At 36.5% G+C, this 27293-nt stretch overlaps 1 protein-coding gene across 1 annotated transcript in view; it reads left to right on the top strand.

Moving 5' to 3' along the window:
• The window catches only part of CNTN1 (contactin 1), a 233072-nt gene that overhangs the window by 187864 nt on the left and 17915 nt on the right, over positions 1 to 27293 (top strand). The window contains exons 16-23 of the mRNA XM_027710925.2: positions 2156 to 2314; positions 5553 to 5702; positions 8860 to 8930; positions 12884 to 13118; positions 16769 to 16872; positions 23068 to 23254; positions 24720 to 24832; positions 25954 to 26110. Of these exons, the coding sequence (XP_027566726.1) occupies positions 2156 to 2314; positions 5553 to 5702; positions 8860 to 8930; positions 12884 to 13118; positions 16769 to 16872; positions 23068 to 23254; positions 24720 to 24832; positions 25954 to 26110 (1176 nt within the window). The remainder of the gene's footprint in view (positions 1 to 2155; positions 2315 to 5552; positions 5703 to 8859; positions 8931 to 12883; positions 13119 to 16768; positions 16873 to 23067; positions 23255 to 24719; positions 24833 to 25953; positions 26111 to 27293) is intronic.

Below are 27293 nucleotides of genomic sequence, written 5' to 3'. Positions count from 1 at the left end.
AGGATTTTAATTTGTGTCTCTGAAGCATAAGATTACAAGACACGCGCACCTCCGTGTCTCAGATGTTACAATTTATAATATTCTCTCTCCAGTCCCTGGTTTTTGTCCACCCTGTGGCTTTTGCCCTGATCCATCCCCATCCCACCCCTGGGGAATTGGGGCTGGGGGCTTTTCAAGACCCTTTTTTCATCAATCTTCATCTTCTTTGAGGTACAGGGGGCATATATTCAGCCAGTTCTTGACTGTACTTTTGTGGTTTAGGCCAAGGTACAAGCATTCTCTAAACAGAACAGGCCTATCTTAAAGGGAGACTAAGCATTTCTACTGGAATTCAGGGGGTAGAATTGATATGGGGAGCATGGAATGGGGTTATAGGGTCGAAAATCTATGTTGCTTCTATGCTAACGGTAAGGGAATAAGGGCTGCTGCTTCTAAATCTACTTCTGCTATATAACTACTTATAAAACTTATAAAAATTAGGAAAATCAAAAAACTAGATGGACCTTAAGGCATCATGACACATTCCATTTTCAGATATTGATGGTGAGGTGAGAAGCTCTAAGAGATATCTCCTGAAGAAAGAAGGAAACTTGCTAGGACTCATGACCTTTTCATATCTTTCAGCCTGAGGGCTTCTGTATCGGGTCTCTCATCAGGCCTTACCTACCTGTGTCCTTAGAGCTGGGGTAGCAGATATGTGTGTTACCAGGATGGAGAGTTGACCAACAACCCTCATCTTAAAAATCAACTCTTAACAACTTCTGCTTTGTGCATCCTCTGTGAAGGATGTAAGAGGCTGTTTCCACATGCAGTGACATATTTAGTCCTTACCTTGAAAGGGTGGTCTGAGGAATGAAATTGCTTGCTTGTTAGAAGGATACATTAATTGAAACTAGTAGTATATGTCTTTGATTCAGTTAATTTTATTTGAGTCCTTTTGCGCAGTTGTACAGAGAAAATAAAGAGCTCAAGAGCTGAAGATACATTTGGCACACACTGGAGATTTGTTGAAGAAATGTAATACTGTTTATTAGGTTTAATGTTACACCTGGGAAAAAAAGGCAAGTTTTGGGAACAGAGGCCTATCTTTTCAGATCTGAAGTACAACTAACAAACTTAAGCCAACTGTGGATTGAGAATAATTGCTGTTATTTTAGCATAGCTACTTACATAGCAGAGCAGAAATAGTATTTAATACTTGAAAAGCATAGATATGAGACTCTGAACTAGTTTAGTACAGGCAACTTCTACCTGTAATGATTTAGCTGGGTGTTGGGAACATAGCAGTATGTCATCAAGCCAACATCTGAATCTATTCATGACTTTTTATATAGACTAGACCTATGCATTTTGAAATGAATCTTTTTAATTATCTGTATTTTAAAGATAAAGGAAATACTCTTTAGAAATAATTTTATAGGTCCTTCTTGATCAAGACTGAAAGGGGAGACATGGAATGACTGTTTTGTCAAAAGTGGTTTTTCTCTTTGAGCTTAGTGCTTCTGTTCCTTTGTGGTAGTCTTTGTGAGGTAATTCTGGTGCACAGAGGTCGTTCCATTTACCCATGTAGTTTACAAGACAGTTTTTAGTTCAATGGGTATAGTGGATTCCACATTTTGGCATGGATTTTTGAAATTCTTGTGAGAAGGGCTTTGTTGAACTGTAGAGATTTCACTTAAGTTATATTAGTCTGTAGGATGTATCAGTCTGATGACGGGTCTACCACACTGGGATAATATGAAGGCCAAGAAAAATGTAAAGAGGTCTATTTGAAATTTCTTTCACATTTTCTACAATATCAGTTACAAAACTTTCCATATAACTTGCAGTTAGGGCAATACGGCACAAGCAGAAGTGTAGGTTAAAGGTGGGCCACCAAGAAGGTCATCATCGGGTGGAATTTAAGAAGGAAGGTTTTGTATACTTTTTCTGACTCTGAGTTCACTTGTTTTTGAAAAAACACAGCAACATTTTCAAAGTACTGTCTTTTCACTTAAGATCTCAACATTATTTAGGCAAGAGTCATGGAAGTTTCATTTGGTAGTTACTAAATGCAAGAGCATCTGTCCTCTGAATCACTCTGTAGAATATTAGAAGAACTTTCATTTTCAGAATATTCAATTTGTGATTGAACTACTGTTTGATTTTTTTTCAGGTCCTCCAGGCCCTCCTGGAGGTATAAGAGTAGAAGAAATTAGAGACACTGCTGTAGCACTTACGTGGAGTCGTGGAACAGACAATCATAGCCCTATTTCTAAATACACTATCCAGTCAAAAACTTTTCTATCTGAAGAGTGGAAAGATGCTAAAACAGGTAAGAGTAATGCCAGAAGTAATAAAGTCAATAGGTTTTTAAGTTTATTGTTAGAAAGCTTGGCTGATCAGAAAATAGTCACAGTGAAAGGAAACCAGGAATGCTATTAATGTCTGCTGCAGGGTTTAGGAATGGGTACTGTCCTGTCAGTGTGTTGTCAACAGGTTTGTTCCCAGCACTTGGAGGGCCTGAACTCAATATCAAGAAATAGAGAAAAGAACAGGCTGGAGTTGTTACCTGTTTTTTGCCTCTTTCCTTGTTGCTTGAAACATTCAACGTCACCTACTAGAATAGTAAAATTTATTTACAGGTTAATTTGGATGACAGGCAGATGTCTTCGCTTCTGTATTTGTTATGGAGAAAGTTAATTAAAATGGTCTACTTTTTCCTGGGAACTGGCTACGTTCCAGTTGTATTAAAACTGGCACTCCTAGAGAAAACATAGCTAAGATTATCCTTCTAACCACTGGATGTCATCATTGTGCCACAAAATTGCAGTAAAGGAGGCACCTATCTGAGCATAGGATATGCTAGCATATTTTTTTTTTGCAAGATTTAACATAAATGCATAAATTTTAAAATATTGTTGAACTACTAACAACTTTGAATGCTTTATGAAGGATAGCATTGCCACAATTCATATGGAATTTCCATATCAATATGATTCACTATCCTACCCTAATAAATTATAACTAAAGGGCTTTTTTATGGAATTAGGACATCACTTACTTAACATCTCTAAATACTGAGAGTAGTAATAGTTTCAGTGACTGTCTTTCTTTTAAGTTGTCACTTGAAACTACAGGTGGATGTGTAAGAAATAGAATGACGTATTGACTTGAAAATCTGTTACAATTTTTAGAGTAAAAGGTTAAAAATACTAGGCCTACTGCCTTAAATAATATTTTTCTTTCAGACTATGTACTATATGTAGCTCTACTGGATATAATTACCTCCATCAGCGCTAATATATGACTTACATGAAAGTAGCCTGGAAAATAAAACTGGAAGGTTCCCCAGTCCCTTCCTATCTCTTATATCTTATTTATAGTTTCTGTAGGATAAATTTCTTAGAACTTTAAAAAAATAATTAATGTAGAAATTAGAGCTGTTCAAATAGTTCATTATTTGCTTAGTAAAATACATGCAGGAGGGAGGATGCTTTTAGACCAGCCTCTACTTTCTTTAGGATAAATTACATTATATTTCCTATTACTTTTTTTTAATTCTTAATTTAAAAAAAATTAACTATGAAGAAACAAGATTGTAGGAAGATATAGGAAGAATTTATGAACAGTGGGTAGCAACTCTGATACAGCTTCCTTCTGTAGTGCATGTTACTGGAACTAGAAATGTATGTGTAGGAGATAAAAGTGTTGGTTTCAGATCTTCACTTTGGTTCAGAGCAGACACTTGAAACTGTCCTCTCACATCTCAGGAAGATTCCCTATTTGCAGTGTTATAGACATGATGGGATGAGCTTTTCTGCATCTCTGAAGTTCTCTGCTTCACAGAATTTTTGAGCTAGTCATTAAGACATGCATTTGAGTCTTATCGTGTAGCATGTTGAGTGGGATTCACATCTTGAGTGGGAGATTGTTGAATTCCTTTTTAAAGAAGCTAAGAGAAAATATATAAATTATTAATTTCTGAAAAGTTGAAATTACCCATTCTAGTGTTTTCAAAATTGTTGCTTTTTCGTTTGAACCACACTGAGGAATTTTGATAAATAGATGATTCCCTCAAAAAATAGGTAAAATCACCATGGTAACCATCACTGGCACCACAGCAAACTTTTGCTTAATTGCTGGAATGCTCCCATTTTGGCTCAGTATTCACTTTCATCTGAAAGAAGCATGATGAACAGTCCAAACTGATCTCTCATTAGTGCTTAGGCTATCAGTTAATGCTGCTAATTTTCAATGTGTGAAATGAGAAAATATACTTAGGTGTTGAAAATGTTGTTGTTGTTATTACTACTACCATTGTTCTAAATCATTCATACTGAGTTTCATAATACTGAGTGTGTTTTATGAAAGTGTATTTTACTTCACGGTATGGAAATATGTATGAATGGGTTAAGTAATGAGTTGTTTACATTGATGTTGCTCTTTCCAGTTAAGGGGATCAGATTCTCACTGTGTTGTGGATTTTTAATTTTTCTGGGAATTTGTGTGCCGGTAAAATTAAATTAAGAGACTGAAAGTAGTAGCCCAGGAAAAGGAATGTGAATTTATATCATAGCTCAGATGGTATTGGAGGTTTGCAGTGGCTCTACTGCCTAGACAGGAATATAATTTGATTAAGGATGAGGGAGAGTGGTGGGCAGGTAGAAAGAAAAATAGAAAGTGTTTTTCTTTCTCCTTCAGGGCCTCACTTCGGAATGAAAAATTTAATGATCATTAGGAAGAGGAAAGTTGTGTCATCATCTAGTGCTTACACTGTTATGCCCAGGTTTTTTGCAGGCATTGAATTCATATTTTAATTCCAAATCAGCTGCCTTTCCAGTGCAGAATATCTCATTTCTCATCTCCCTCTGAACCCAGGACTCTAATTTGACAAACAACTCTTGGCCCATGCAATAAATGAAAATACTCTGTATTTCCAAAACTCCAGGCGGCTATAGAAACAACCCTGTTTGTGAATTGCAGGCAGTCATGAGTTACTCATTTTATTTATGGTAAAGAAGCTCATCTTTATGAGAATAATAAGTATTTTCACAGGAATGACAAGAACACTTATCCTTCTTGAGTTAGAACTAGACAGCAAGTTGTAACATGCTCGCTAATAAAGTGCACCAAAGTAGAACCACATTTTATAAACCACTCTCTATCAATTGATCAAACACTACATCTAGCCCTTGTCTCTCCATATCATGAATTTTTATTTTCCTGTTTCTGTATTCCAGATTTTTCATTGCATTTGTCTGTAGGTAAAATGAAATTCTACAACTACAATATGTAATTAGGAAGGAAATCTCATACTACATGTACTAGTTCACACCCAGCTGAAACTTACAAGTCTAAAAGGTTTATTCAAGATGTTTCATAGTTTCCAAATTCCCAATGCCTGCCACGAGTACTACTTGTAAAATATGGTATTCCTGATGTACAACATTGTTTCCTCCAGTTGGCTATGTTTAGTTGCAGAATAGTAAAAGTTTTGACAAAATCAGACAAATCGTTGATGATCTTATTGTAAAAATGCTGTTTTCTAAAGCATTTATTCCTTTTTTTAGATCCATCAGATATTGAAGGAAATATGGAATCTGCTACAGTGATCGATTTAATTCCGTGGATGGAATATGAGTTCCGGATAATTGCAACAAACACTTTGGGAACAGGAGAACCCAGTATGCCATCACAGAGGATTAGAACTGAAGGCGCTCGTACGTAAACAGAAAATATCAAGTTCTTTTAATGTGTTTCCTAATTTTCACATTTTTATTAATTAGTTTTTTAGTTTTGGTTTTTATTTGAAAAAATCACTTCATAGGATTCAAGTCCAGAGAATATGTTTTCAGCTACCCATTACTGTAGATTTTATTAAGCAAATATCAAACTGTCCACAGCATCAAAGCAGACAGCAAAGAAACATCATGATATGGCAAATATGTCTCCATTGCTGAAACAGAATCATACTGTGTCTTTCAGAGATCCCTCACTGTATCTGTCAGTCAGATTGTGTGTGTATGAATGCATGCACACGTTTGGGACCAAGGTACAAGACTTCAGAAAAAACACGCATGTGTTTAAAAAGTGAAATCTCCATTTGCCATTTGGTTTGTATTCTAACTAGAGAGTACATGATAGGATGTGTGTTATACTGGATAATGCCAATTTTCTGTGATTGAAGGTTTGGTCTTGTGTCTTCTTACTCCGTGTCAAAGATGTGACAGTATCCAACACAACATACACCCTTATCAGTCTAATTGCTCAGTGTTAGTAACTCAGAGCATATTTAAGGATATACTCTAGGCTCAGGCACATCCTTTTTAAAATGAATTCTCCAAAATGAGGAATTGGGTGTTATTATTCAAGATAATACATTCTGGTTTGACTGTACAAAGGAGATAACAGCAATGTTCTAGGAGGTAATGTATCACTACAAAAAGAGCACATGCAAAAAGTCCTGTATACCACATACTAGCACCCGTGTGCAATCTAGATATATTTATAATTGTTGTCCTAGGACTTGAGATTTGAAACTAAAAATGAAAAACCAAAGCATAAAAGTTAACTTTTGCAATTACACAGATACAGAGAGAAATAATGCTTATGGATGGAATAGGGATAGTATCCTGCAATTTGCAGTGTGCCACATTCATGGCATTTCTTATAGTCTCCCCCAAAATGGCATATCCTTCAGTTTTGTAGTAGGATGCAAAGCTTTTGGAAGAGGTAGTCTGTTTAGTCTGTTGTCTGATTCCCCAGGCACAGCACCACTGTCACCTCTGGCAGAGTGTGAGACATCTTTTGGGAAACAAAGCAAAATGTTCATGTAATCTTACTAGGCATCAGTCAGCACTTCTTGCCATGCCAAAATAGGGTATAAATCAGTTACAGTTTGCAGAACAACTGCACTCAAGTTTGTTTTCTGCCAGGAGCTGGAATTTGTAATGAGCAATAGTAGGATTAGGGTTGCTCTGTCAATGTCAAGGGTACTACAGAAGGAGTATGCGCAACTGCATGTGCATTTTCATGTAAATCTGAAAAAGGTAAATAACAAACAACCCATGTCCACGCATTGTAGTTATTTTTAACATTTTTTCTGTGTTAAACAGCATCAAACAGCGCTGTATCGTTGTTTTACTGTATGGATGACAAATAATGTCTTTTAAACTCAAAAGTCATTAGCATCTTTCAATTTTGAAGTCTCTCATCTTGTAGATAACTGTAATTTCAGTAATTTTTATTAGAATGCTAAGAATGTGTGCTATGATTTCTGTTTTTAATGGTATCTGCTTGCTTCATCGATAACATTTCCCAGTAATTTCTTGAAATTCAATGGATCAAGGTCTGTTTCAATGTATTTTAGCTTCTGGATGCATTAGAATAGTTGTCTAAGTATAGGTGTCTGAATTAGTAACCTGGTCTTAATCGGGAGAGAAACCTGGATTTAATGGCTGAGAGAATGAGGAAGATTCTCTTGAAAAGAGTGATTTGTAAGACATTAAACAGTCTTTTTTTCTCTTCTTTGGCAGCCTGTGTATCTTCTTCAGCTACTTAAACATTCTAGCAACCCTCTGCTTCTAACTTAACACTAAAACTATTTACTTAAAATAGATAGGGTGACTTCAAGGTCAAGTAATAAATTCAAGTAATAAATTCAAGTAATAAATTCAAGCTTCCTCTCAAATTGTTATATGTGCGCTTAGTCTCATACTCCATTAATTTGTTTTCTGGAAGGCCAGAAATAAATAGCACAAACCATGAACTGAATGCTGATTTCAATTTGAAAGTTATTGTTACATATTTTTATCCTTTCTGAAAACATTCATTCTGCTCTGCTTTGTGTTTCTCCTCAGAGAAGGCCTCAGCAAACATCTTACTTACATAATACAAGAGCGCTTAGGAACTATCCCATTATTACCTTATGACATTCACCGACTAGTGGAGAAAATGCCTAATCCTGTAAGAATTTTTAACACAAAGAACATGTTAATGTAGAAAGGGCATGTAGCTAATGCATGCACACCTGAGGCATATTTAAGGTACTGTAGGTAGGCTATCATCTCCTAAGTTGCGGTGATATTTTCTTTATTCTCAGCATTGAGTGGCAGCAAATAAATACACAAACACCATAGAGTATAGCAATAGAATCATCACAGTCAGTGCAAAAAGTCTTAAGAAATGAGAAAATAGGAAAGATTTGTAGTGGAGTCCTTGAGAGTATCCTGCTTTGCTGCTCAGCTGTGCGCTAATGATAGATCAACAGGTCTTATTTCATTAGCCAGAATATCAGTGTAAAATGCAATTAGTAAATTACTAAGTGTTGTGCCAGCTTTGCTTATGTACATCTACCCATTCTGAGCATGCCAATCCAGAAGACATGTGCCACTAGTCTAGAACAGGATTAGGATACCAGTGTTTCAAAGATAGATCCATGGGTTTAACCTTACACATGGCGAGTAAATCAACTGAAGTAGATGGAACTGATCACCGTGTGTTAAGGTAATTACAAGTGCAAGTCCTGTGTGCCTGAGCCCTTGGCATACCAGTATTGAGGAAGCACAAAAACGATGCACAGTGCTTCTCTTAAGACCTATGAGAAACTTTCCATTCCTGAATATTTAGTTAAATATTTGTAGACAATATGGTGAAAAAGAAGAATGATTGCTAACTATGGTTAGAACTGGCATGTTTCCTGAAGCAGTAGCTATACATTAGTCTTGGCAAGACCACAGCAATTACAGTCTATCATTATTTTAATTGTGTGTGCCACGTGTGCTCATTGGCCTTGCTCGCAAAAAGAAAAGTAAATAATGATCTTTTTCCTGACTGCATACTTTGGATTAATTTTTCTTGTCTCTTCTATTTCACTAGCTCCTAATGTGGCTCCTTCTGATGTTGGAGGAGGGGGTGGAAGCAATCGAGAGCTGACAATAACATGGATGGTACGTATTGCACTTGTGGAACAGCACAAAACGTAAACTTCCTTGTATCCAATCTTGCTTCTGAAAGCCATGGATGGTTTGTCACTGGGTCTTGTGAGAGCAGGATTTGTACATGATATATAGGTTTTCAGACTTTTCTCATAAAAAATACATAAAAAGGAATGAGGAAGACAATACATTAGCTGTTTATGTACTGGCATTTTTAAAATATGATCTAAACATTCTAAAACAAAGAGATTGAAACAGATACTGACTATGACAATGCATTGATGTGACTGCATTTGAAAATTCTGCATATTGTATTTTTCTTCAAGGCTTTTTTAAAGTTACAATGTGAATAGCATGCAGAATTGCTTACTACAACAAAAAGTATAACATATATATAACATAATTATGACATTAATGGGCTGTGCACAGATTAACAGGCTTTATTTTAAAACAAGAAAATATATAACCATTCTGTGAACTAGCCTATCATAAATATTAACTGGAGTTTTAAGGAAATTCTTGTATATTGACATTTTATAAGTTTCATTTTATGCTAACATGACTGGTAAAACAAAGCAATGTTGCCTCATACCACAATTTAGCCATTCATTGATACCCACATTCTGACAATGTTCTTTTCCTCCAAACCATTAATTTTGCTTTAATGATTATGTATTAAGAAAAAGAAAGAACGGATAAGGGAAAAAGGTAACGTTAATCTCAAAAATAGTGGAATAAAACTTTTTAACAATTCCAGTGTTAACAAAAAAGCTTTTCAGTAATCAAAGTATTTTGAAAATTGCATCTCTCATATAACGTATGTATTCAGTTCATGATTTTTTTTTAAAAAAGTCTATTATATATAGCTATATACATAAATACTGTCTTTATTCTGGTATAGGTTAATTTTTTTTACAATTAACCTATACTGTGGGAGAAAAAAAAAACAACAAAGGAGAAGGGAAGAGCAACACCAAAATAAGAGTAAAGCAAAACCCAGCACAAGAAAGTATAAGGATTTATAAGCAAAGTTGTCATGTAGGCAGAAGTAGCATGGAAGAGAGAACTGAAGTCTTCTGCAGTATATTTGGGAAAGCTAAGGAGGAGAAATAAAATTTATAAAAAGGCCTATCGGATTCATGTCAGAACCTCTCAGTATTCAGCAAAAACAGAGTTACAGCAGTATTATGTCTAGCAAAGAAAGATGGTTGAATGTTATGCTTGAAAAAATTACCAGGTTTGTTTTGCTGTTAACCTCTCTCTTCACTGACATAAGGCTATGAGGCACATAAGGCACATTACACCATTTGTGTCTTTTGGGGAATAGTTAGTTTCATATGAAGCAGATTATTTACCTCTATGAAGAAGGCTTTTTCATATATAAAATAATGTAAAGATGTCATAATTCCAACAGCAACTTTGTTATTGTTGCATAGGGATCTCCTTATAAATGTACACATTTTAATCTATATGCACGTGGATTCTTTTCATATCTCTATGATCTTGTTGGTCATATCTCTTTGCGAAAGTTCTCAAGTATGACACAGAAACAGGCAGCCATATGTTTAAGCTAACAGATTTGGGCTTTCCTGGTTTTTTGGGTGGATTTTGGTTTGGTTTGGGGTTTTTTTTGTAGTTCGGTTTTTGTTTGCTGTATTTTTGTTTGGTTGGTTTTGTTGGGTTTTTTTAAAATTCAGTTTAGAATATTTATTCAGTCTGACTAAGTATTTTAGCAATGAAGAAAAGCTTTATAAGTTTCCAAAAAAAGAAGGTCCACAGTTCTTTTAAAATTTATTGAAAATGTTATTTCTTAGTTCCACTAACAATAGGTTAAGAAGTATATGTGTCCTAATGGGCTTGATTCTGTTTCTGTTTATTTTTGAAGAACAGAAAAACACATGCAATGGAGACTTGCAAAAGACTTGGATTATTTTATTATTTCTCCACAAGTGCTGTCTTAAAAAAACTTCATCAAAGTACAGAGCTACTTCTTGCATTGCATGTAAAGACCAATATCATGGCATTTTCAATACAGTGAAAACTTGGCTATGACCAAACTGAAAAAAGAAAATTATAACCAGAAGAATATTAACTAACACAAGACAGTATTTCCTGTACACCCAAGTAGATTTATATTCTCATTTTTTCTCTTAAATAATGTCATGCTTTTCACATCTGTTCCAAGTAGCTCATTTAGTCAGACAAAGTAAGCACGGCTATAAGTATTTTTTTTCCAAGAGTCTTCAATAGTATGTCTGGCAAGTGTTTTTGAACAGAGGCGTTAGATTTACGGAGCCTGTCTGACAGACAAAAATATGACTATCTGTAAGGCTAAGATAAAGATGTATATTGATTCTCACAAATGTGCTGACATTTGCATACGCTATTTTAAATAGTCCTTAATTAAGAAGAGAAGAACAAAATGTATGGCAGGTTCACATGTTGCTGCCAACCCCCTTTCAGCTTTCGCTATGATTCATAAGCCCAGGTTGAATGAGACAGCCAGAGATGCAATCAAAGCTGTTCTAAATCTTGTTTTGAAAGAAGAGCTAAGGAGAGCTAGCATGCCCATTCTTCCTCATTTTTCCCCATTTGTCATTCCCTCTTCCATTTTGTTTTTCAAAGTTTTTAGTGGATACTACAAACTATTCATCTACTTACACCTACTTATTATATGCAGCCATTGGAGGACAAGCTGCTTTTAATACTTTATTTAAGACCTTCCAGAATATGTTTTAAGTACCAGTCCTGGGTTTCTAAAGTTTGCTCTGGCTGAAAGTCATTCTGAGACTAGGGCCTCATTGAGGCTGCTTACTTTGGCATATGAGAAAGAATTCTGGGTTATTTTAAGCAGCTAGATATAGTGATAGATTCAGAAGATGAGCTACATCAGGGTTTCATAAGTCGTTCCTCAGAATATCTCCACACATAGGCTGAAGTGCTGCAGTAGTGGACAAACACCTAAGGAGAACAATTACTCTCTGTGTCACTGCTCCAGGACCTTTGCCTCAAAATAAACTATTCTCTAGGAGGTTTCCATTAGGGAAAAAGGTGATGCAGGAAGTTTATTTTCCAAGGGTGCTTCCAGTCAGTCTCCAGATGAACAGATAAATGACTTGATTTTGGCCTTTTGGGTGCAGTTTCTAATACTTATGGTAAAGGCACCATGGACTGAAGAGGGATCACTGAAGGTAGAGCTTTGGTAAATGAAGCAAAACTTATTATAGCAGATTGTCTTCCATAATTTTATATTTTCCAGTATTCCTAGGTATAGGAAATCAGCTACAGTTTTAAGAAATAGTTTGAATAGGTACCTTTAATGCTCATGCTGAAAGTGGGAGTCATTTCACTGAAAGATTCACCAGTTAGAAGCTATGTAGATAGTCTAATTCAGCAAATGGATCCCCTCCATCATCAGTGAAAAGTGGTAGGATGAGTCATTCTTTGCATATGTCCATCTTTCTTCACCAGCTGTGCCAGTTGCCTAGGTGATGAACTTTGGATAAATTAAAATAATTTCAGCCAACCACATAAATTTTGTCTTCACTCTTTCTCTTTCACAAAAATATCTATCTCCACACATATACATGGATGCAAATACTGGCTTGGTGTGTCTCTGTTACATATCCACTGTCCCTTATTCCTTTAGTCTTTTTTGCTAGCTACAACTGTTTTATTACACAATGGTTCTTGGTTTCTTTCTACGGGAGGTAACATGATGTGTGTTACACTGAGTTCAGATGTGGAAAAAGGTCTTAAAATGTTTTACTAGCAAATATGGTAATACTGCAGGTCTATTTTTGAAGGGGGTGGGGGCAAGCCACAGAAGGAAACCAGGGCAAAATGGAAGTTTAGTTCAGTGTTCGTACATTTGTATCGATACTTTCTGCATAATTTATATTCTGTTCTAGACCTCTTTGTTTAGCTGGCTACAAAAATTAATGGTTTATCTTTTACCTTTTCAGCCTTTGTCAAGAGAATACCACTACGGCAATAACTTTGGTTATATAGTGGCTTTCAAGCCATTTGGTGAGAAAGAATGGAGAAGAGTTACAGTTACTAATCCTGAAATTGGCCGATATGTCCACAAGGATGAATCAATGCCACCTTCAACTCAGTATCAAGTAAAAGTGAAAGCTTTTAACAACAAAGGGGATGGACCTTTCAGTCTCACTGCAGTCATTTATTCAGCACAAGATGGTGAGTAAAGGTTCCGAATAAGTTTTACACTGAAGGTCCAGATCAGCACTACCAAAATCAAAAGAGAGAACCTGGTGCTTGATACTCATTTGTATAGCAGCAGACACTGATTTGCATAGCAGCATACTTCTTCAGTGGGGGGGGGTATATTTTTGCTCACACAAAACACTTGCCATTGTTCTGAATAGCCAGTTTCAGACTGCTTTATATGGTGTGCACATCACTTGGTTGTACTTGCTGTCAATGGGCAATTCAGAATATCAGAGGCATTCAAAATTCTTCACACAGCCGTTAAAAGATTTAAGAATATAGAAAAAGGAATTCTGATCTTCATATTGGTCGCCTAAAACATTTACATCTTTATCCAGCAATGTCTCTGTGATCTTAATACATGTATTTGACATATGTGTAATTTTTTTCTTCTTAACAGACCACACTAAAGCCTGTTATTCTAGTAGATCAGTATCAGAATTTAGCCCAAAATTGGGAAGGAATGATAGCTCAGTTGTACCTAGTTAAATTTCCAGCATGTTTGGGGTCTAATATAAATTATCCCTGTCCCATTCTTTATTCTGGTTTGCATGTTAGAGCTATCAAGTGAATAATTTAATGAAAACCTTTTTGACATTCCACTAAAATATTTTTTTAATTATTACTAGAATTATTTCACATACTGTCATCTTTAGAAATGAAGTTTAAATGACTTTACAAACTTAGCAGAAGAAAGTGCTAGAAGAAAGTTTACCTTAAATCAGAAGAAATATATACAACATCCTTAATTGCAACATCATCACTGAAGTCTGTTCTAAAAAAATACAGTTTATTAATTTCTACCAGAAACCCAAAGAATTGCTTGTATTTGTCTTTCCATAGAGCAAAATCTCCTTCACAAAGTCAACAGATATAGACCAAAGAGCCAAAGAGGGGTATGATAACAGGGCCACACTCTCACACTTCTGATTCTGCTCTTTATTCTGTGTACTTTATGGAAGATTTATGTTCATGATTCCCATTAGCACTAATGGGAACTTTGCACACAAATCGGCCACACACAAAGAAAAGATAAAATAGTACTTTCAATTCTTATGATAATTCAAGGTTCAGGCTAGCAACACTTAGCTGTCTGACAAGGCTAATACTAATCTTTTTTCTCTTAAAAGTGTACCTTAGGAAATAATGTTCAACAGTTGCTGCAGCAACACAAAGGTTTTTGCAATTGTATAAATGTGTTAGTATGTGGCTATGGTGTAATAAAAGCAATATCTGCCAAATAACACTTCAATATCCATCCTTTCTCAGAGACTTCCCTATCGACAGCTGACTGATAAGCTCCCATGTATTTGTTAGGATTATACTAACCATGTCAGAGATGACAAGTGTTTGTATAGCTCTGTTAAGTTCAGGGACATGGTAGAGTCTAGTATCTCCAAAAGAGAGAGGAAAAGCAAATGTGCAGTAGTACCAGCTTCCAGATAAAGAGGCCACTTAAGTGGCTGCTGATGTTCTAACATAGACTTTAACAAAGTCCAGACACCTGACAAAAACATTTACGCTTAAATGATGCCAGATGCAAACAGCAAAAGGAGTAGAAGCTCAGTGGTCCTACTTCTTTGATTTCAAGCACGAGTCCAAACCTTACCAGTAGTGCTTACAGCTCCTTTGTGGTGCTGTGACCCTGACCACTACCCATATCAAATCCAGGAACTGCAGGACAGGTTAGAAGGAATTTTTCCCATAGATGTAACAGAAGTTACTCCAAAGAGCATTCTGCAGAGTTTTCTCCTGGCATTAGGGCTTGAACAAAATCACCTCCATATCTTGTAGTGTGCTAACTGGCTGCCAGCCTGAACTTTGTATAGTTATGCTTAGGAGATAATTGTGTGATGACCACTATGTTTTCAGTGAAGAGAACATATTGTGAAGCCCACGATTCCTTCTCTTATTGGTGGAATTACTGAATTAGAAGGTTGTATAAAAGCAACTGATGTCATCTTTCTGGCTCAGGAGACACTGCAAAATATTTATAGAATGTAAATGCTGAATAGAGATATCAATTGTTTGGAACTCATAAACAAGCATAAGCAGATGAAATATTGTCTAAACATTATATTAGTATTGTGTCAGCAAAATCCCTGGCATTTGAAGCTTTTCAATATGAAATATTTTGGAAAATTCTGTAATTGATATGATAGAGAGGAGTCTGAAAGTGATTTGGGAATAGATTAGATGATCTCAACTATTCCACCTGTACTTCCGTACCTCTAAATCAGCAAATGATATTATTACTGTTAGACAACACAGCTTCTCAAAGGTATTAGGGAGATGTTAAGGCAATATGGTCATACAATATTCCACACAGGTATTTATAAATATACATACATACATAAATATAGTGACAATTTTTCCACTAAGTTGTGTATTTTATAATAGATCTATGTCTGTCTAGTTATAAGTGTTGGCAGCGTTATTACCTTTAGTGACTGGGGAATTTCTGTGTTCCCATGTGTTCTCAGCCAAGTTCCATGTCTGACAACTACTAGTCATACCTGCCATTGCTAGTAGTGAGTAATGATTGCTGGTAATGAGTGCACAGGCCTCTAGCTTATCTAAGTTCCTGTCATTGTGAAAACAATTTTGCAATAATGTATAATTTTTTAATTAGACATTTGCATTATTAACAGCCATTGAAAGACAATTACGAAAGGTAACTTTGCATATAAGATTATTTAGTTACCTAGGATACTTTTCATGAGAGATGTAACTGATTTTTTTCTTAACATTGGCTGTTTTGATGCATAGTTGACTGGATGCCCAGTTGGAAGATTAAGTATATGAAAGCTTTCCTCAGCTAGGGCTGCCATGCCCGTCTGTTGCAACTTGTTTCAAAAGATTTGTGACAGAGAACTGCTCTTAGCTTGGAAAACTCTCTTAGACGTTGCTAAGTTTATGCCTTTTTTAATTCCTTATCTTACTTAAAATGGAAGCAAGCAGTGAAATAACAGCTTCTTATAATGAAACTAGAACTTAATATTCTAGGCCCTGAATGAAAGCGTATCACATTATAATGGTCTGTGCTGTGCATTGGCTGCTGTCCAGAACTAAAAACACAAATAAAATCTACTGTGTGATGTATGCCTGATAGAAGGGTGCTTTGGATCATTTCACACTTATGTTCAAGTTTCTGTGTGCGACTGGACAGCCCTATATCTAATATCTGCGCTCATAAAAAGTTTGCATCATCATGACTAAGTGACATACATGAGTATTTGTGTGTAACTAACTTAAAAAATCTGATGTATGTAATCTGGGATCTGCTGTCCCATTTAGTAAAAGATCACTGGATGTTTCATTCTATTTACCAAAGCCTGTTTTCAGTTCACACTAATTTCATCATGGAATCTGTTGAAGCATAAAAATTCATAATCTGAGCCAAGCAACGGGATCATTGCTTTGTTTTTATAGAGTCATTTTCCATACAGATCATCACTGGATTTGAAGTTTACTCAAGTAAAACCAGATTAAAGGCTAACACTTGGCTCACTGATACCAAGAAAATAATATAAAATACTGAAGTGAGAAGAGCCCCAGTAAGCAAGTATAACAATATCACAGGATCAGATTGGATATTTAACATATGTTTCATCTTCCAGCTCCAACTGAAATACCTACAGATGTGAGTGTAAAAGTTTTGTCATCTTCTGAAATGTCTGTTTCTTGGCACCATGTTTCTGATAAATCTGTGGAAGGATATCAGGTGAGTTTAGAGGTGATACTGTATATCTTCTTATTAATTTCATTTCCGTAGTTAAATCCAAGAATAATTCCTACTTTAGCATTCTGTCTCTTAGGTTTCTTTAGTTGGTGTTTTCTGTGCAGATTTTGTGTTCTGAGAAGCAGATTATTTTTGGTGTTATGTACTTCATTACTAAAACATATTAAGAAATGTGTGTTCTCACTGTTCAACTGGTATAGGGTATCATTATTTCATAAAAGAATCTTGTCTATGTTATGTAATTGAATGCCTATCTCTAACTTCTCAAAACATATTGAAATTAAATTCTGGGTGTAATTGTCAACACATACATGAAATTGAAAATAAATGATGGCCCACTTAAATTATCAGCAGTTATTAATATATTTCACCCACAAACCCTATAGTAAGTGGGGCTACATGACAAGTGTCCGGAATCCAGTATAACATAGACACCGCTATTGTGCAAGACAGTAATGTTTTCTTCATTGTTTTTATTCTCCACATAAAAAAGGGCTTCAGGGCATGTTTATATGGTCCATCTAAGTGGTACTACTGGTAAAAATTGTTCTTGTCCTTCTACAGAGATGACGACTGCAGGGTAGGTGCAACCAGAAATGGCCATGTAGTACTTCAGCAGGAAAGTCTTAACATCATCCATACACAGTGGATGCTGAAAAACTCTGCAGTGTACAGCCTGCTTACTTTGGCTGCACTCCAGAATAGGGGTTTGGGTCTTAGTTTTGTTAGTGACTTGCTTTGTGATTCAAGTTGTCGGCTACTTGGTATCTTCTGTGTTCCAAAATGAACACATACAAACGAGAAGTAACCTCATTTTTATAGCTGAAATCTATGAATAAATGTTTTTTAAGTTAGTAGTACTTGGTTTTATATTTCCTGATCTCAATACCTAACAAGATTATAGTGAAGACCTCTACAGAAACTAGGATATAGTGTCCCTTGTAAAGCTTGCTTTTATACAGTACAGACATTAGGTTTAAAACTTACAAACAGAGGACACTGAGGTTTGAAATTAAGACACTGATATCATTGTTAACTCCTAATTTACTAAAGTAGCCCACTGTTTTGGTGTTTTGTAAGGATTGTGCCTCTAGAATAGGATAGACTAATTGATGGTCATAGCTGAGAGTTGGGTGGAGTGCTCAAATGTGTGAGCTCAACCAAGACAGCCCTGTAGCAACAGCTCTGTGCACTCCTGAGCTTGACGGTCTGCACAGAAATTGGGTTTGAAACCTGCACACCCAGAATAACCAGAACACGCGCTCAGCAGGCACACACTGGCAGACTTGTGGGAATGTGGAGAGAACTGGGAGAGTTGGGATTACAGCTGTGATAGATCATGACAGTGGATTTTGAGAGTTGTAGTAGGGACTGGGGTAGGAAGGCAAGAGGGTTAAGGATAAATGGGGAAAGAACATGGTGGGAGGCCATGCCCATAGGCAACCCACATTTGGCCATTTTTTTTTTAATTGTACCTTTTTTTACATAAAGCCATGTGAGTTGCTGACAGGGGACATCGGGGAAGAAGGGAGGGGAGAGGATTCAGTGAGAAAGACCAGAATGCATGGAACAGTTGATAGGAAAAAAAAGGAAAAACGTCAGAAAAAAACGTAGAAGATCTTTTGGCTAGAAAGAGAATAACTTGTAAAGAAATGTGCTCAGTAAGGTGTTAATTCAGAGATCTTCTTCCCCTGAGCAGTCTCATTCTAGTAAGAGACGAAAGCAGCAAAAGGCAAGCCTGTGCTTCTCCACTGAAAATGAAAAGAAATTCCTATGTTCTCCCATCAGTCCTGAAGGAGCCATAGGACATGACAAAAATAGAGAGGGCTCTTCTGGAAGGTCAGGGCCGCCGATAGCTTTTGTGGTGTTCACAGAATGTGCTGAATTGGAAGGGAACCACATGAATCATCGAGTCCAGCTCCTGGCCCTGCACAGGATGCTCTCCAAGAGTCAGATCATATGCCCTCTGTGTGAAGAACCTCTTTCTGTATCCAACCTAAACCTCCCCTGACACAAATTCAGGTCCTTCCCTCAGGTCCTGTCCCTGGTCGCCACAGAGAACAGATCAGTGCCTGCCCCTCCACTTCCCCTGATGAGGAAGTTGTAGACTGCAATGAGGTCTCTCCTCCAGGCTGAACAGACCAAGTGACCTCAGCCACTCCTCATACAGCTTCCCCTCAAGGCCCTTAACCATCTTCATTGCCCTCCTTTGGATGCTCTGTAATAGCATTGCAATACAAGCTGTGGTGGAAGGAGCACTTAAACTGCATTTATAAAATTCCAGTGACTATCTCTGGAAGATTCTGTGTATATTGACATCAGTAAGTGTTACAATAGTTATTTTTTTAATTACTGCTCAGGTTAACAAAAAACACCATTCACCAGAACACTTCAGTTTCTTTTTTGTCTTTATTATTACCTGAAGATTGCATAATTGACTTTTTGAATGCTAGAGTATAAGAGGTGGGAGTACCCTGAGCAAATACCTGAAGGTATTTCACCTGTGACACAACACTTCTCACACCAGGAAGAGTCAGATTTTCTTGACACTAATGCATACTGTCAGGATGACTGCCCTCATGGTAATGAGTGTGAGCTGATACATTTTGCCATTACAGAGGAGTATCCTCAGCTCACACTTAAAAAAGAGATAAAGTATGAAAACTATCTCCATCCATATAGAGATTTTAAGATTTATGAGTTCTTACAATAGCCTGCTAAAATAAAAGCCACAGCTCTTCAGTGCATGCAGTACCAGAGACACTATCCATGTTTCCTGCTGCTTCTATGCAATAGATATAGGCTTATTTTATTAAACAAATTTATCACTACTCACCACTATTGTCTCTTGTTGACTGAAATATGCTATTAGCATTCTTTCTTGAGTAAAGTATATTTTTATGTCTTTCCTATGTAAAACTTTCATGAGTATGGGAGCTGTTGTTTCATGATGCAAAAACAGCTTCTAATGTATTTCAGTATATTAAAGCTTGAATAGAGGAAAGGACCATGAAAGACAGTTTTTACCCTGATTTCAGCAGAGGGCTGCACCAATTCATGATGGCTAAGGCATTCCTTCACAGAGATCACTATTGGCTTATTTCCCACAATTACTCTAGAGCTCGGGTGAAATACCCTTCTGTGTCCTCTGGAGACTGATTGCCTAACAAAGTAAATGCAGAGCATCAGGAAAAACCAGACTGTCTGGGGCTACTATCTAAGCTATTTAACAAAAAGGGAGAGGGGCTACTCATTCAATTGGAGACATGTGAGTTCTTGAAGCAATGGGGCATTTGATTCTAGATATCACTTCCCCAGAGGCAAGAGAGTGAAAGAAAATTCCAAGTTATTTCAAGATAATTTGAAATTATTTAAATATAAAGAAATGTAGGAATAGTATAAAGAAGCCAGTACTTTTTCTTAGCTGTCAAGGAAGTAATCTACATTTTTTTTCTTTTCTAAATATGTAAATATGACTATGTATTAAATATGACTGTGTATTAAAGAACTTTCTATGTGCATGACACACAGCTCACACACTATAGGAGTGAAGTCTACAACATTGCAGCCAAGAACAATAGTATTAGGGATTTAAATTTAATTTAATTTTTAAATTATATTACTTCTGCCTGAAATGTAATATGCTCTCAGTGAAGCAATTTACATTTTCATTCATTGTTCTCGCTTGTCTTGTTTGATGCTGTATGTTACTTGTATATTACTTGTATATTTGATGCTGTATGTTACTTGTATATTACGCCCTTAGCATCACTGTAATGCAAAAGAACATTAGGATTGTAAAATGCTTTGCAAGTCAGAGGAATTTGAAGGCTTCCAATGTATGCCACATGACTAATAAAAGTTTCACATAAAGTGTGTTTTCCATCTTTAGGTAAAGCAGGTACTTAATTAACATAATAGATCATACTAAAAGGTAATTAATTAGTCTTCAGTGGGCAGTTAATATCAACAACAAAGCTACCTTTGGTCCTGTCATGGTTAATAAACTTTTGGCCACGTAGAACTTTACAGACACCCCTTTGCTGAAGGCTAGAAACTTGTTTGGAGACAGAGATAGACATGATGTCCTTTAGCTCCTGATGTACTCAACCTCTCAAACTTGAGTCAGCCACTTATATTTTACAGGTTATGGTGTACAGCTGGTTACATTCAACAACAGCAGCTTATCTACAACAGGTTGTTAATTATATAGAAGAAATTCTGTTTTTGAGATCATAATCAGACCTTCAGCTGAAATGACTGTGACAGTTTCAGATCCGTGCCAGTTTGAAACCATTCATCAAGCTGGAGAAGCCCACAGGATGGATCGGGTGCACAGTCCTCACTCATTTGGGGCAAAGGCTGTTGACTCAGGAAAATAGCCACCTTGATAAGTGGGAATTTCATGAGTGTGAGTGCCTAAATTACAGTAAACTGATGTTTAGGATGCTATTGAATTAAAATTCCAAAGCAGTATGCAGGACATACATTTATAGAACTAAGAATTACCTGTTTGTACCTGAAAGTCGGGTATGCATACTGAATTCAAAAAGCAAAGCCAGTTTGGTCTGCAGATACGACGTGATTCTCTCTGCACCATGAAAGAGTGACAAAAGCCATGAAAATATTGTCACATTTATAATAATCAGAGTATGAGTAACTTGTAGCACTGGTGGGAAGGACTGAGGCAACAAATAATGACAAGAGACAAACTACAAGAAGTATTTAGATGAGAGTAACCTCTGAGTAGTGGTACTGGATATTCTCATTTTCAAAGACATTTGAAGCAGGTGAAGAGAAATCCCCTACTAAATCACCTACTGCCTCTCTCCTCATTCAGACACAGCAAAAGGTAAAATAAAGAAATATTTGTATTAAATATTTTAATTTAAATGTGAACAGGGGAAAATAAAGCCTCACCAAACAAGGATTGTACCCATAACTTGTAAAGAGGAGAACTGTGATATTAACGTCTTGACAAACTATCAGCTCTTCTAACCTGTTCCTTAAAGGAAGGTTCCAAGGGCAACTAATGTCAGCAGAATGGAAGATTAAAGCATTTGCTATTTAAAAGGAAAAATGACAGGATATAATGTCAATAGTAAAATCTTACAAAGTAAGATTTTTCCTAGAGCCTGAATTTGCCAACAACATTAACTTCTAAAAAATTTTAAAAGTCTGTCATGTAGCATACCCAAAAGTCATTATGAAGACAGGCAGAAGCTGACCCAAAATGCTTAGAATTAAAACACTCAAAACCAAAATGTAATGGACATGGCTTTCCACTCTTTCAGGTTGGTGCAGTAATTTAGTCTCATGTAAATGGTTATAAACCAGACAAAACCCAGAGACTAACAGTGTTCCACTCTCATTTGCATCTCACAAGGCCATACAGAATAAGACTCTGTGTATGTGATGGAATGGCATCTCTCCATAGGAATTACTCTGTTTTAAAATGGTGCTTTGCAATGCCTAATGAATTAAAATAGGATGGAACAAGTTCTTGGGGATAAAAAAAACTTCACAGAATTTCTATGTACTCTTAATTGGCTTTGGATTTTAAGATGTTACAAGTTTAAGCATTTTCAGGTTCTTTTTCACCTACTTTGACAAATGTCGTATTGTACTATGAAATATGATTGAATTTAGTCAAAGAACTTTAGAAAATTTGTTAAAGTACATGTATCCAGACCTACACATACAGCTAATCTGACTGAATACTTTGCATTCCCTAGACAGAAGTACAAGAGGGCTAAATTTCTAAGACATTTTAAACAAAATACTCTGAAAACATTTGCAGAGTTTAGTCTCTCCTAGTGTAGGAAAACAATATTAAAGTCCAGAGTAAAATGTGCAAACAAAAGAGCAAGAAGAAAATAGTCTTGTTCTCTGAAGGCATTATCCATCTCCCAGACTTCTAGTGACTTAGCTAAGAACAAGTTAGACCACTGTGAGAAAAGTTTTCATAATAAAATCTGCATTTGTTTCTGTTTCTTTATGCGTATACACAACTTGGATAAAATTGCAGCCTATAGAAGGAATTCCATGCTGTTGCTGTTAAATTTTTTTTAGCTCACTTGTTACCCAGAGTATGTAATATAGAAATACATACATTTTTATAAAAGTTCTTTGTGACTGAATATGTTAAATTTAATCCTTCAATTTGCTTGCTTACAGATTCGTTACTGGGCTGCTCATGATAAAGAAGCAGCTGCACAGCGGGTACAAGTGAGCAATCAGGAATATTCAACTAAACTGGAAAACCTGAAGCCTAATACTCGCTACCATGTAGATGTTTCTGCCTTCAATAGTGCAGGCTATGGACCTCCCAGCAGCACCATCGATGTCGTTACCAGGAAAGCACGTAAGTAAATGGAACATTAGGTTAAGTGTAATCATGTCCATCATGTTTTCAAACATGGCTTCTGATTCATATATCAAATGTTCTCCCTTCATATGGTATTGGTTCTTTGTCTGAAAATTTCTGCTAAGGTTCTCCTTCCTCTTTTTTGTTGCCGTGTACAATGTGGATATCTTACAAAAGGCAGTAAAGAGGCTGAGATTATAGGCTCATAGGAGGGTCAGCTACAGGCTCAAATCAGGTTGTTCAGGGATTTATTCAGCTGGATCTTGAAAACCTCCAGGGACAGAGGCCGCGCAACCTCTCTAAGAAACCTTTTCCACTGCCTGACTTTTTCTGAGCATCTAGTCTAAGACTTTTTTAAATCAAATTTGAGCCTTTTTGTTAGTCATCCTTTTTCCCTACCGTTTTGATGAGCCTTCTTGATAACCCTCCTGGTAAGGACAAGGGACTCCTAGGTCTCCTCCAAAGCAGTCTCTTCTCCAAGGTGGATAAGCCCAACTCTCTCAACCTCCCTTCACGTGTCAAGTGCTCCAGCTTCCCACCAGGTTGGTAGCCTCACTCCAGATTACCAGTGTCTTTCTAGTACTGGGGATCCCAAAGCTGGACATGATATTCCAAATGATGAACAGTTGAAACCAGCAATTACTTAGGCAGGTGTACTCTGTCTTTCTGTTCAGTCAGTAGCAAGAAGGATTCTGAAGATTAGAATGTGACCAACTGCCATTTTCATTAACAGTGGAGGAGCAGGATCAGGCATCCTTAAAAATGGGCAATCTGAATCACACCCTAGAATTTACATACCATAACAGGTTTCTGAATATTGCTCCTGACTTAATTATGATACCTAGTACTAGCATTGACTGAGCAATGTAAGAAATATGTCTTGTATGTTTAAAACGCACTTACATGGGCTAAAAATACGTACAACTAATTTAATGATTTCTGTCAGTAAATAGAGTATTGTACAGCTTTCACCTACAGGGTTCATTTGTGTTGAATAAGGGTCTATTTTATAAGCTTATTGTGTGAATTATAATTAGTGGTTTCTGCAGTGGGGTACTTCTATTTCTGCTGAACTGAGTTAAATGCTGTAGAAAGGCCTATAAATGCTTAATTTAATATTTAATCTCAGTGAATAAATATCACCTAAGCCACATTTCTGGGAGATTCTGAACATAGTTGCATGCCAGTAAATACACATGACCAGCAACATAGTGAAGGGTAATGTTGGCCACTTCTATTCTTGCAAAATAGAAAGGCAAACTAACAAAGCAACCACTGCACAAGTCATCCAAAATTACCTGGCTAGAGCTGTAGCAGTTCATTCCAAGAAGGAGACTATCCCTTGCTCATATAAATGTCAGCCTGATTTCACTTTTTAGGTTTTTACCTTTCTTAATAGCAAAGTCATTGAAGATTTATGAAATCTCATTTAAGTTTACATTACACGTGCTTTGCTTTTCAGCTCCAAGCCAACGTCCAAGAATTATCAGTTCTGTAAGATCTGGTTCAAGGTACATCATCACCTGGGATCACGTGAAGTCAATGTCCAATGAGTCTGCAGTTGAAGGATACAAAGTATGATATCTGAAAATATTTTTTGTCTTTGTTTATGCAACATGTGGTGCATTTTGTAGACTGTGCAAATCTTTGTACCTAATCAGACTCAAACATACTTGAATGCTTAAGATGAAGGTATCATGCTCAGCAATCACAGCCTTACAGTAGGCTTAGAGCAAAGCCAGTGGGTTTAGTCAATATTATGAGAAAACATTGGGGCACTGCAATTCATTTGAGTGGTAAGCCATATTATGGGAAGGTTCGTAGCAGTGACTGCAGCAACCTCATTTCCCATGTGATCACATTTATTGTCTATTGGCTTAAAAAAGTTGGACGCTTTATAGTTTGTCCTTATACCAGTGTGCATTGTTTCAGCTTTCCTTTCCCATCTCCATGGGAGCTACAGTTCCTGGAACATGGGGTCTTTAAGTCTGTGAAGGTAAAGTAAGGGAAGGGACCTTTAATGTTGTTAGATGCGGTTACTGTATAACTGGAACAAGTGCATATACTAAGTGTAGGGCATATAGAAAGCTTCAAATATTAATTCCTGTTTCATTTTGCTGCTTGCTTGGCAGTAGGAAAATTAGTATCATGTTCTACGTGCACAAATGTGCCTGAGAAGCTGAACTCCTTCCTGGGAATTGTGTTTCACAGAGATTATTCCAGAAGGAATTGGGATCTTTTCTTGAGGTCCCACAAGACATATACCATTACATTTGCAATAGTTTAACATCACTGATAGTTAATAAAGTTTATAATTGTTTCATTTCTTTAAATTGTTACAAATTTTATGTCAGAAAACCGAACTGCATTCTCATATTTTTGTTTGATGCTCTTTGCCACCCTGCATTATTATCCTCCATCGTTTAATTGCTTATTTTGAGTATAAGCACTGAAATTATTTTTCAAAAGGTGGCATAATTTTGAACAGAGAAAACAATGAAGAAACATCCTATCTAGATTCTCCCTGTGTATAAATGGAAAAAGTAGTATCAGCCACTAAGTTTTGAGATATATATACATAGGCTTCATATATAAATAAAAACTTAATAGTTTTTCGTTGACACACTGTACATACATAACTGTGTCTTCATGGAAATGTAGCATTTCAATAACTATACTTACTATGACTTTCCTAGGTACTTTATAGGCCAGATGGACAACACGAAGGCAAGTTGTTTTCAACTGGAAAGCACACAATAGAGGTCCCAGTCCCCAGTGATGGTGAATATGTTGTTGAGGTCCGAGCACACAGTGAAGGAGGAGATGGAGAAGTAGCTCAAATAAAAATTTCAGGTGAGTAGATAACATCCCTTCTTCTATCCCACAATCCTTGGAAATATTGGACTGAATATTTTTGTCTTGCACGCTGTCAAGAGATGGGCACACAATTCACATCCAAAATTTGAGAGGTAGCCCTTCAGCGGTGACTGTACTGAGAATAGGAGCTTACCTTAAAACATTTCTCAGGACTCATAGCATACACAGAACACTTCTATAGCAGTCCAGCTCAATCCTGGAAGCACTGCCAATTTTCCAAATATCAGACTGCTTCTACTAATGCCCCTGGTTAGGCTGCCACTTCTAGTAGTATCTTACAAGGATAACTACATGGTGCAGGCCTCAGGATCTAGGTGTCAGCTTGCAATAACCCTATAGTTCCTAGTACCTGTTGCCTCTGTATCTCATTCCTTTGTCAACTGCCACTAAGAGGACAGTAATAGAGGAAAGGAGTGATGCACAGTGATCCACAGACCACTTGCTGGGGAAGTTCCACTTCTCAGTGAAAAAGGTATCTGTGACAGAAAAATGATAAATAAGCGATGAGAAACTCAGCATGCTCAACTTCAGAGTGGTCTGGATGACTGGTAAAGAAGAGAAGGGAGCATGGCTTAGGATGATTCAAATGATGCTCAATGTTGACTCTAAATACAAGCTCAGACATGGTCTGTACATCTCTTTCCTGTTAGTTTTGTTTTTTAAGTGGTAATGTGCCTTGGCACACAGTGTATGAAGTAGAACATATGAATAGACTTCAAGGACTTGGTAATGTCTTTTCAAGGTTATGGCTCGAACACTTGCATTGTATTCTTGTCTTTTTAATTAAAAAAATTAATTTGGGGAATAGTAAGGATTAAACATCAACAATATTCTTTTCACACAAGCAATGCAACCGTTATTGTGGCTTTTTTAAAAAAAGCAATGCCTATGCTGTATTATCTGTACTGTGAGAGAAGATGCTCATTACTAAAGGAGTAGACCTCCCATCTGCAGGTTTTCAATAATATGTACAGTTTATATCACTTGGTGTGAACTCATAGGTATCACCATTTTTGTTTGTATGAAGCATCTTTGCATCTTTGTTCTGTTCCTGCACTGATTTAATTTTTTTACCTAATTTTATTATCTGTATTTATCTGGTTTGGGGGTCTGGCTATTGTTTCCTTTTATAACTTTTTTTAGATTAAAGAGTCTTTTT

This window comes from Pipra filicauda, unplaced genomic scaffold, assembly GCF_003945595.2.
Source record: "Pipra filicauda isolate LSUMZ 115617 unplaced genomic scaffold, ASM394559v2 scaffold40_size4127951_pilon, whole genome shotgun sequence".
NCBI classification, from domain to species: domain Eukaryota; kingdom Metazoa; phylum Chordata; class Aves; order Passeriformes; family Pipridae; genus Pipra; species Pipra filicauda.
The sequence above is the reverse complement of the archived record's forward strand: the minus strand, read 5'-3'. Positions and strand labels throughout refer to the sequence as shown.